This window comes from Centropristis striata, chromosome 8 (assembly GCF_030273125.1).
Source record: "Centropristis striata isolate RG_2023a ecotype Rhode Island chromosome 8, C.striata_1.0, whole genome shotgun sequence".
NCBI lineage: Eukaryota > Metazoa > Chordata > Actinopteri > Perciformes > Serranidae > Centropristis > Centropristis striata.
The window spans coordinates 18,229,798-18,242,141 of NC_081524.1; the positions used below are offsets into that span (position 1 = coordinate 18,229,798).

Consider the following 12,344-nt stretch of genomic DNA (forward strand, 5'->3'; position numbering starts at 1 on the left):
CATAAGTGGTAATAACCTCAGCAAAGTAGAGTTTTCATGCCCATTCCCACCAATGCTTAGTTTGACTGCAAAACTCTTTGGGATCAGTTGTGGTTTATCAAGCTTGTCGGAGTGCTGATATTGAAATGTGCGAATTTTTGTGTTGAGATATTCAAGAGTGAAATACTTCAATCGAATCATCTCACGGATGCACATGGACAACTCAACTGGCACAATACCCTCAAACAGGTCATGAAGTATATCAGGTGGGAAACCAGTAATGGGATGAAAATGTAGTAATGCCTTGCTGAGAGCACACTCACCTTTTACACCAAAGAGAGATGCATTTTCTCCTTGCACAACATTTTGAACATGAAGATCATGGCAGGCCCTCGTTCTCATGCTAAACTCTCCCTCAGAAACTTCACTGGCCTGCATCTGGTCCCTAGTACAACAGCAGAGTCTGCAGACATAGTGTCCTCGGAAACACTGCACAAAGCTAAATTATCAGCTGCAACACAAAAAACAGTGCCCCTTACACACTGACCCAGTGATTCAATGAAAATGCCATCCTCTTCAAGAGTGTGCAAGTCCTTCAACAAAGGTGAAAGAATACGTTGATAACCACATCTCTCCACATCAGGTACTTTGCACAGCAGAGCCAGCTGTATGACATGAAGGCTGGACCTATACTGACTGGGTATATTGGCAAGCAACCAGTAGATCGCACAAAGCTTGTGGATCTTTCTAGATGTGCCTAAAGGATTAGCTATTTCAAGGTCATCCAAGTACAAAATCAATGACAATTTCAACTCTCCTGCTTCTGACAGCAACTGATTTTCTTTGAAATATGATCCATCTTCATGAGACATGTACATTCCAGGTGGTGATGGTTTGGCTTCTGACATCTTGTCAAGAAGATTTGTACTTTTAAACATTGTTTGGATCATCTGTAGTATTGGAACATACACTGCTGTGTGTCCACTGGAATCTACATTATTTTGCACTGGCATTACCAAAGGGTAATTGCTCCTCACAAATGTCTTCCTCTGCTTAGCAGTGGACAGTTCTGCACCTTCTGAAGTGGCACTGACAAAAACATTGCTGTTCATAATTGCTTCGACTAATTCATGAAGAAAGCCATCACTGATAGACTGATCATGGTCCTGTAAAACCCTGATGACAGATTCTCTCACAAGAGGTTTGGACAACATGAATATTTGTGCCAAACTTTCAACTATCTCCTGTATAGCCAACTCTGATACATGAAGAACGCTGTGCATTTTCAAGAACAAAGAGGCCAAATTGGTCCTCAACTGAGTTTGTAATTCACCACTGCCATCCATAGACTCTAGAGGGTTACAATCTAGAGCATCCAGCTCAGAAGAATTTTGAGAGGGACCACCCCCATCACATTCATCTTGATTCAGCATCAGTCCACTGGTAGTTTCTGTCAAGACAACCTCGTCCTTAAAATCTGAGACATCACAGTCTGGATGATTCCTACTTTTGTGGGCATTGAATGAGGTGTACACATTAGTACGGTAGTGACAACCATTGAAAGGGCAATCTATCATTTCATGTTGTTTTAAATGTGTCCTTAAATGACTGAGGAGGCTTTTGTCATCAAACAGTTGCCTGAACTCACACACAGAGCAGATAAAAGACACACATCCCACCTGATTTTTACCTGGCTCAACTGTCTGACTATGCAACCGTGTTAAGTGAATCTTTAATGCATTTACTGACTGAAATGTGCAAATACAGTCATCATACAGGCAAGGCAAAGGACTAACTGAGGAAAAATTGCTATGATGCAAACGAAAGTGTTCAAGCAACTGTGCCCTTTTATCAAAGACAGCAGCACAAAGTTTGCAACTCCAAGCCATGGTAAAAATTAAAAAATATTATCACCCAAACAAATCTACAGCTCATCAATTGAAAACACTTGTGAAAAAGGTTTTAGATAAATTTGATTGTGGTGCATTAATTTACATTTCAGCAACTATGCAAAACAAATATCGAAAAAAGCTTAATGTTTGCCAATAACATACCAGGTTGAAGACTCTGTATGTCGGCCAGTTGCTTCAGCTTCAGCCTTCAGAGAAAAAAGAATGAAATTTTAAGCAAGATAATACACTTTCAACAAAAGCACTAGGTACAATATCTTTGAAGTATTACATTGATTAATGTATTAACCTCAGTGTGAAATGTCTAAATCCTAAACTTATTAAAACAGGCTTATGAACATATTTCACCTTACTCAGACTTAAGTTCTTACTAATCTATAGATATTGTGACAATTGGAAAATTTAAACAGTTCTTATATCTCTAAACCAAGTCATAAACAAAAGGGTAATGCTAGACTCTCAGGTTTAGAAGAGAGATATTATCTATTTTTTATTTATTATTATTTCTGCCGTGATTTTTGTCTCTTTTCAACAAAATCTTATTTCTGTTTGACAGTCGGAATGACCTTAACCATGCAAAGACTGGGAACACTTGACCGCTGGACTGCGGTTATTTTCCCACACTGATTATAAGCCAGTTCACGTGCGTTACAAAAACACAGAAATGGTCCGGTAAAACGTGAAATTGAAACATGAAACTGATGTGACCTTAACTTTAAAGTTAAACCCTCCGTACAAAACTTTAACATTCAGTAACCGTTAAGCCAAAACATGCCCGGACATGCATGCCGATGAAACATGCAGTTCCAGTCCACATTGTGTGGTAAAATCAACTTTATCAAATTTACCAGACAACTTCTACACAAGACAAAATTTCCACTTCGACATAAAAATCCCACAAGTCCACTTTATAATCCCTCTTTACATGTAAATTAGCTAACTGTTAAGTGAGGCATTTACAAAGTAAGCTAGCCAAATCACATTTAACGGACAGATACAAATAACGGCAGACAGCCCGAATGCACACCGTTAAAATATGGCGCTTAAACAACTCTTAACTTACCAAATGAGTGCTCCCAAAGCGAGTATCAAAATAACGGACGTCAGGGCGGTGAGGGCGGTCAGCACGGCGTTCACTGTTAGCGAGTCCTGCTGAGAAAGTTGCTTCATTCTTGACGACGCGAGTAGCGGTAATGGCGGACTTTCCGACAGGCTTGGAAAAGAAGGACGCGCGCACGTGACGTGACGTCATCAAGTTTACTGTCAAACTATTTGAGTACAGTGACTAAAATAAATGAAAGCGGTCGAGTACTGTTAACTTAAAATTACAAATTTGTACTAATGACTCAGAAAATATGTGGTGAGATGTGTGGTGAAATTTTTGAGTTAGCACAACTTATTTCATTTAACAAGCTTTTACTGTCCGGTTTTTAGTGTTAAATAAAACCAACATAGCAGTCAGAAATACTTAAGTATCAATGCATCAATAAAGGCCGGATCCAAGCACAGGCTGGATCAAAACATTTAAAAAAAACAAGAATTAGTAGAAGTAGTATTTACACCACAATTTACACACATAGAAACAAGAAACAGCACTTTTTAACCTTTTTATTACCAGTGATGAAGCGGAGAGTTGTGGTCGTGAACGTCATGAAACAACCGTTATTGTTGTTTACATGATGGCGCCGCTACCACTAAGCTGTCAGCAGAAAACTGAAAAGGCACCCACATGGACGGCTGGAAAATGACCAATCATAAGAGGGCCGGGGTCAGCCTTGGCCCCGCCCCCAATGTGTCAAAAGTCCTTGCTTTGAGAGAGCAGAGGTCCACCGCGAGCGAGCACGGGGGAGAGAGAGTGTTGTTGTACATGTTGCTGTTGTTTTTCACTCTCTCGCGCCTGCCTCTGCTTCACTTGGTTGCTGAATATGTGCGCGAAGATTAAACAAGTGCGCGCGGCAGTTGAAATCTGCGCACGGGACACGAAATAATTTACGCATGCAGATCTCTCTGAAAAAAAAAAAATCAACTGCCTTTGCCTCATTCTCCTGTGAACAACCAGTGAACAACAAGTCTCTCTCCCCTCCCGCTCTTAACAGCCGACTCAGCGGCTCAGACAAAGAATTAAAATTTCTGCGCGTGCAGATGTGTGATTGCTCGCGCCGCTTATGACTCAAATATGACGCCATAGATTTGTCTTTTTTTGTTTCTATGCGTAACTGACAAAATCTGGACTACACAATCTCTCTTATGCAGCTATAACTATATCTGCTCTATCTCTATCTTGTGTATCTACATCTAGAACCTGGTGAAGGTTATGCTTTAAAGTCAGACCCTGACAGTCAAAGCGAGGGGCTGCCATTTCGCTGACATTTTGCCAAAGCCCCGTTATTCAGCAGCATAGGCAGAAATAGCCTTAAGAAACCAGGATGCACAAATTATTAATTTCCTGAGTGAGGGAAGCTACATTTATGTGCCTTTACAGCCAACTCAGTCAAACAGTTGAGGCTTAACGTAAGGAGATAAGTGAAATGAGTATCTTTACTATGAGCACAGTATTTGATCTGTCCTCTGACATGTGGCATCACTCTGCTGCTTGTCAGGTGGACTGATGTGCCACAGTGGTCGTGACTGTCTCATTTCCAGCTCTGGCTGCTGTGACTGTGACTCATCTGTCTTCTTACCCCACACCAGAGGCCAGGCGGCAGAAGAGGAAGGAGACGTAGCCCTGGACGAAGGACGAGAAGAAGGCAAAGACGCTGTTGATGGAGAGGGAGATGAGGAGGGTCTGCCGCCGGCCGATCCGGTCAGCCAGGCCGCCCCACACGAAGGCTCCCACCATCATCCCCAGGTACACGATCAGACCTGCAGGAGGGAGAGGGGTGGGGGATGAGAAGGAGTAATGGCAGGGGAATGTGAGGGGAGGAGATAATGAGGACGGGGAGAGACAAAGGGCATGATAATGACTTATTATTCTTCAGTAAACTCATTGATATTACTTCTCATTAGATTTCCAATGTCCAGTAAATGAGCTCATAATCAGCCTTATTGGCCTGCAAGAGGATTCTACACAAAGCATAAAGAGGGAGAGAGGACAGCTTAACCATGTGAAGCACACACAACAGCAGAGTTGGTGAGGGTTATTATTATTATTATTATTATTATTATTATTATTAATAATAATAAGAATAAGAATAAGAATAATAAGTAAACAATAATCCTGGCAGAACAAATAAAAAAAACAGGAATAACTTGAATATTACAACAACAAAAAATATTCTTGGTCCATAAATTATTAAAAAATGAATTTGTATGTATGGAAAAAATATTTTTGCAGAGATTTGTGATCACAGAGGACTGTGATGAGAGTTTTGCTGTTTAAGATCTGAGGTGAAGTGCTGAGCCTGTTGAATATTCAAATCTATTCTAAAACCAGCTCACTGCCAACAGGTTAAAATAGTTGTTTTTCCTTCCTCTGGCTAGACGTGAGGCTGCAGCATTTAAAGAAGCGTCAGGGAGCAGACAGGCTGACAATAACTGAAACAAACAGCAGCATTGTCAACCCAGTCTTGTGATTGAGGTGCAAACATGACTCACATCTCATGCACTTCTCCAAGCCAGCCTCTCTCTCTCACTGTGTCTCTGTCTCTCCAGCTCTCTGAGACATCATGCTCACACACACACACACACACACACACACATACACACACACACACACACACACACACACACACACACACACACACCAGTTGCTCGCTTGCAATCGCTGCCTTATTGACATACTGTCAACAGTCTCGGTGCTCCCGGAGCCTGCAGTGACACAAGTTATTGCTGCGATCGCCCTGAATGGAGGACAGGGTGGCTGTACGGGGCCTGGCCTTGACATCTGCATTTAGATCTCACTGTCACTTTCCTGTTTGTAAAAAGAGTTAGGAATCTTACATCATCATCGTTTTATTAAACAGGCAAGTTAAACCCAGTGTTTTAAGCATGAATCTCTACAGCTTTGTCACATGGTCGATCCTGATTGCACAATCCACACTACAGTTTCACTTCTGATGCTACTGAATTAGAGTCGAGAATTAGAGTCAATTTTGTTGATTTGAGATCAGTTTGACTGACAACATTGTGCCAGTGAGATGACACTTATGGTCTGAAGTATGTGCCACCAGAAACTGAATTTGAATTATTAGGGCCCAAGCAGGAACGACCCTATTGTTGTTCCATTTTTTTTAAAAGTTATTTTTATCCTTCTGCCCAAATGATCACATTTTTCACTGCCTGAACATGCCCCAAAACTCACCAAACTTTGAATTTAAGTCACACATGGCGAAAAATATTATAATCTATTTTCATCCTGAATTTCCACCACTAGGTGGCGCTATAATAAAGGAAAGTACGATTTGGCTAAAAACTCCCACATACGTTATCGCACAAATTCAAAAACCTTATATTTAGGGCCAGAGAAGGCAACGACCTGCGAGGTCCCTATTGTATTTCGAATTATTATTTATTTTTATTTTTTATATTTGAATTTGAATTGCATAACTTGAATAATTGCATTAAATAACTGAATTTGAATCACATAATTAGGGCCTCGGGGCAATTTCACCGAGCACTGGTCCCATACAGCAATAGCTGTAGGGACCAGAGCACTACTGTTATACTCTGGATTTTTTCTTCTTCCTCTTCCGGACGCAATTTCGTCCCGCTACTAGTCCTACAACTTGAAGAGTTGCAGGACAAATTATATATCAAAACATGCGGTTTGATCGGGATCGGTGTGCTATTACTTTTCTCTACAGAATACGAATTTTGCCGGAAAACTGCCCAAAATTTTGCATTGAAATGAATGGGACAGCCGGGAAAAAAATGAGCGAAAAAGAACAATAATTGGAGATTTTTAAACGTCTACTCCTCCGGCATAATTTAACCTAGAGACTCCATTTAAACTTTAAACAGTAGACACAAGTCTTGTGTATCGGTGTATTAATCCATGTTTCGATAGGTCATATATTTTTTTATCAATCCCTGTTCAATGACCATGATCATTTTTGGAGAAATTCTGAGATTATAATGGGTGTGTATTGCACGAAATGTTCGTGTCACAGTGTGTGACATCATCGCCCGAGTGTAGAGGGAGAGAAGAAAATGTCAAAAAATAAATTTGAAAACTGCGCTCCAGGCCACAAATTTCACTCTACAGAGATCATTTATACATAGAAACGTAGGAAAATTTGTCTTCTCACTCACAATCCTCTGGTAAAGCTGTCAGAGTTATAGCTTGGGCGTAGGACGCACAGATGCATCACCAACACCACCAACAGCCTCATTGGCTCCCATATTAAAAACGCAGGAAGATTTCAGAAAAAGGGACATTTAACAGTTTTTGTAGATCGCTCTAACAAAGCTATTTTTTCATTTTTCTTAAAAAAAACCCCATATGTAGACGTTCAGGAAGAACTCAGGACGCTCAAAGTGAAGTCGGATCAATAATAGGTATTATGGTTTTGCCAAAAATGCTTTCTGTTCGAGGCCAGAAATTTCAGTCTGTCCACCTCTGCTGTCACTAAGCCGGAACAGGTGCCAGTTAATTCTGTTGATTGCTTTGATCTGATTGCCTTTGATGTGATTACAGTTACAGATACACACACTAAAGTGCGCACACTCCTCACACATGCATACATATGCTTCAAACACACACGTGCACACACACACACACACACACACACACACACGTAACTTTATGCAATTTTCGCTACACACACACACACACACACATTTTGAGGTTAAAGGACATAGTTTGAAATCTCTGAAGATACACACACTGGCAGTAGCCCCCGTGGCCCTTTCAGAATTTCCCCAGGGGAAATTTTCTAGTTTGAATTTGTTTGTTTTGTATTGTTCAGTTTAAATCATTGCACTGAAAAACTCGATCTGAATTGTAATTTGAAATTGAATTTATTAGTTTTGAACTGAACATTCAGTTCTCACAATTCAAATTCAGTTCGCAAAATTTCAATTTTCTGCGACCAAGATACACGGAGCGCCTCTTCGGCCAATCAGCACCTCCGTTTTCTTTAGTAACATTTGTTGATTTGTTGATTTTAATTGTGAGAACTGAATGTTCAGTTCCAAACTAATAAAATCAATTTCAAATTAGAATTCAGATTCAGTTTTTCAATGCAATGATTCAAATTGAACAATACAAATACAAAATCATGTGATTCAAATTCAGTTGTTTTATGCTTACCAACAATCAAGAAGACAAACGAGGGCACAACTCGTTTCTCCACTCAAATCGACATCAGCGCGTAACAGCAGATAGTGTTTGCTGGAATAAGACATAATCAGGCCTGGCTTAACAAAGCTTATGGTGTGGATGAACCAGACAGATAAGGGTTGCTTATTTAAACAAGAAAACAGAAGAGGCCGTCCACATGGGCTTTAAAGTGATTTGTTGGATGAGCTAGGACCCTCCATCACCAGTCTACAGCAGGCTGACTGCTGGGACCAGGAAGTCGAAGACATACAGTCAATGTTGAGGGAGAAAAACACAAGTTAGCGACGAGGAGGGAAGTTCTTGACTTGGGATGATATGAAAAGGGGTTTCTTTTTATTTTTGGATGAAAAGACCTTTGAAGGCATTGAAGGCAGTGTGTTTGTGACTCTCTGTTCCCTGTCTGTGTCTCTGTCTGTCTGTCTGTCTGTCTGTCTGTCTGTCTGTCTGTCTGTCTGTCTGTCTGTCTGTCTCTCTCTCTGTCTGTCTGTCCCCTGCCCCCTGTCTCTCTGTTACCTTTCCGTGTGTCTGTCTGTCACCTGTCTGTCTCTCTGTTTGTCTCTCCGTCTGTCTCTTTGTCCTCTGTCTATATGTCCCCTGTCTCTGTCTGTCTGTCTGTCTGTCTGTCTGTCTGTCTGTCTGTGTCTTACTCTCTCTTAGTCTCTTCTCTCTGTCCGTCCCCTGCCCCCTGTCTCTCTCTCTCTCTGTCTGTTTCTCTGTCCCCCATCTCTCTGTCTCTCTCTCTGTCTGTCCCCTGCCCCCTGTCTCTCTCTCTCTCTGTCTGTCACTCTGTCCCCTGTCTCTCCCACCCGCCTGTCTGTCCCCTGTCTCTCGCTCTCTGTCTGTCTCTCTGTCCCCTATCTTTCTCTGTCTGTCCCCTGTCTTTCTCTCTCTGATTGTTCTGTCCCCTGTCTCTATATTCCTGTGTAAACACTGCAGTGCTATCTGTCTGTCCCCTCTCTCTCTCTCTCTGTCTGTTTGTCTGTCCCGTCTCTCCCTCTCTCTCTGTCTGTCCCCTCAGTCTGTCTGTCTGTCTGTCCCTTGTCTCTCTCTCTGTCTCTCTGTCTCTATATTCCTGTGTAAACACTGCAGTGCTGAATTGGGGAAGAAGGTGACATTCCGTCCCTTGTTCGATTGATTTCAGGGTATTCTTTGTGTACATGTTGTTGTATTTTCATGTGTGCATGTGTGTCTGACAGAAAACGAAAGTATGGTAACACATCTGTGTGTGTGTGTGTGTGTGTGTGTGTGTGCATGTGTTTATGACAGAAATCGACAGCATGGTAACACATCTGTGTGTGTGTGTGTGTGTGTGTGTGTGTGTGTGTTTGTGTGTGTGTGTGTGTGTGTACTCCTGTGAGTCCGTGTCAATATCCCTATGTTCTTGTGTATTACAAGTGTTTACTCTGTATTGTGTGTGTGCTTATCTGCATGTGTCCACCGTGGCAGGCCAGAGACAGTACAGCTCATAGCATGGACAGTGAGCCAGTGATGATGACTGGGCTCAACAGTCGTCGCCGCAATGCAGCAGCATGGAGGGAGGACCGACAGACAGACGGACAGAAGGACAGCAACAGTGGACAGGACAGGACATACTGGGGGTTTATCTTCTCAAGGCTGCAGCCTGGGAATCTGCCCGCTGGGCTGACCTGTCACCCTTTTCACCACTCACTGTAAACGGATCACTATCTCGCTCTCCCTATCTCTCTCTGTCATCACACCGGGCCGGCTCACATCCAACTATCTGTGCGGCTCTTTGCAGCAGCAGCTTCTGGCTCCAGGATAAAACATGACCCAATTTATCTCATTTATCCGAGGGGCAAAATAATTGATTGGAAGAAAATTACAGACACCAGAGGGTGCAATCTTGTTGGTAACTGGTGCTGACTGGATTTTTAGAGAAGACAAGATAGCCGGAGAAAGAGCCACACGTGTCTCTCTTTATGACCGTGTAATTAGGGGGGTTATCAAGCAGAATCTCTGCAGCCTCTGATGCTTCCTGAGAGCCAAGTCCTGCTGTCATCAATAAACAAAAGCAGAGCAATTTGTTACATTGCAGTTTGGCTGCTAAACAACAGCATTACAATGAGAAAAAGGTCCCTGTTGTTATGACCATGGGGCATATGGCTTTTGTATGTATTTACAGTATGTGATGTAAATAATCCTCCGTGCCAGTGGGAGGTGCTGCTCCTTTTTTTGTGTGTCTCCCTTTGTTTTCCCAAGTGGTGGTTGGAGTTTCTGATTGGACAAGAGCTGCTGGAGATGTTTTCCACCTTGGCCTTTTTCCTGACTTACAGCCAGACCACAGATATTGTGTTTTGCTAAAACTGACTGTTGTGAAGTGTTGAGTTTTTGTTTAATTGTCTGGAACAAAGAAACCTAATGTTATAGTGCAGTCCTGGTAGGTAGGGTGAGTAGCCTGTTTGTTTGGAACCCTTTTTCTCCTGTTTTTGTTAGGGAGGCAGGTAAGACCCCTGTATTTTCTATTATCTATTTGTGGTTAGGTATGTGTATGTGGAGCAGCGTTCCAGGTACGAATGGCATTAATTACAGAAGCAACTATCAAAGGTCCATTACACTCTTTTGCAGCAAAAAATTACAAATAAAGACAAAGATATTTGAACAAGTACAATGTTTCAACATTTACACCGATGTACTTTAACTCGCTTGAAAGTGCAATGTATAGGTATATCAATTACATCAAAATGAATTTGGAAATGAATTTAAATCTGCCCAGATCAATAGCAAATTGTTTTAAAATGCCCATTTCAAATGTTTAATTGTCAGAAATGGATTCAGCATCCCAAGTAACCCCCAAAAACATGCTTACATTGTATTATTTGGCCAAGCAGCGCCATAATATGACCAATATAGGTGATTATGCTATTTTATGCTATTTTATGCTAGTTAGCTCAATTGCACAAATTGCCCAACATATGCAAATTAGCATCTGGCAGTTTCTGCATGCTGGGAACCCATACTATTTATTTCCATCATAAAACTTTGGTGCACTCAACATTTCCGGGTCCACAATGGGGCTCTATGGGCTGTCAACCGGACTATAAAGTGAATGGCACAAGAGCATTTAGAGCGTGTCCAACTCCACTTTTGTTGGTTAAATGGAAGCAAAGTAAGGAGTAAGAGGCAAAGGGTTCTATTTAGAATGCAATACAATGTGCACACACTTTACCATTGAACCATATTATAACAACTTGTCACCTGGGGATAGGCAAGTGTAAAAAATGTAAATGTGAATGTATAAAATGGCAACATATAAAAAGGCAACATGTATGTATGAAAATGACGACTTTTAACTCTTCCTGTGTTTAAAGTTCTCTTGTGTATTTAAGCCGACTTCTGATTCCTTCTGCAGCCGACATACGTGCACAATCGTGTGACACTAGAGAACAATTTGTAGCAGCGAGCGGACCATCTGCCGGTCTTCTCTCCCAGTGGACTGCATGTGAGCAAATGCACCAATAACCTATTTAACTGAGGAGGAGGAGGAGGAGTGATGCTGCTCTCCCTGTATGTGTAACAAACACGTTGTGAACCTGCCTTTGAAGGTGCATCTTACTATCTGATTACTATGACCTTTAAATGGTAGCAAAGTTCTGTTACAAGGCACAAAAACAGTGCATATATACTTATCACAGATTGGCCACCTAAGCTAAATAAAGTGGACATGCTGGACAAAAGCACCAATTTTTTTCCACATGCTCTCTATCTCCATAGGTTTCAATTTTTGTTAGGAGCCATTTCACCAAGAGTGTGGATCGGAGATGGCAGCCATATAAAGAACCAGTATATCTTCCAAGCCACTTAGAAGGTCAATGTTGTTGTCAAAATCTACATTGTCTGGGTCAAGGAATCATTTAAAGCATTTGATAATATTTCTAGATGATTGTTTGATCAAATAGATATGTTCATTTTCAACCAGACTGGTAGGCAACTCGCTTCAAGTGCTGCAGCAGGGAATCCTGAGTTGAAAATGTTTGGAATCTTTGTTCACGGCAGAGTGCAGATTAGCTGCCATGTACACTGCTCATGCTTTCATCTCATGTCAGATCTTGTATATACATTTTCCCCAACAGAAAATGTATATTTTAACACCAAGATTGACCTTCTAAGTGTCTTTGAAGATATACTGGTTCTCATAGACTTTATATGGCTGCCAT

At 41.5% G+C, this 12,344-nt stretch overlaps 2 protein-coding genes across 2 annotated transcripts in view; both read right to left on the reverse strand.

Annotated features, from left to right (window-relative positions):
• Positions 1-12,344, reverse strand: part of sv2a (synaptic vesicle glycoprotein 2A) — a 117,137-nt gene that overhangs the window by 57,793 nt on the left and 47,000 nt on the right. Inside the window, exon 3 of the mRNA XM_059339803.1 lies at positions 4,571-4,751. Within this exon, the coding sequence (XP_059195786.1) occupies positions 4,571-4,751 (181 nt within the window). The remainder of the gene's footprint in view (positions 1-4,570; positions 4,752-12,344) is intronic.
• Positions 27-3,098, reverse strand: LOC131976671 (uncharacterized). Its single transcript, XM_059339804.1, has 2 exons — positions 2,953-3,098; positions 27-2,077 (listed from the first exon to the last, which is right to left on the reverse strand). Exon 2 carries the CDS (start codon positions 1,866-1,868, stop codon positions 378-380), a length of 1,491 nt encoding a protein of 496 aa, XP_059195787.1. The 5' UTR covers positions 1,869-2,077; positions 2,953-3,098; the 3' UTR covers positions 27-377.

Coding starts and splice junctions, on each gene's coding strand:
- LOC131976671 (XM_059339804.1), bottom strand. CDS start 1,868: ATGGCTTGGAGTTGCAAACTTTGTGCTGCTGTCTTTGATAAAAGGGCA.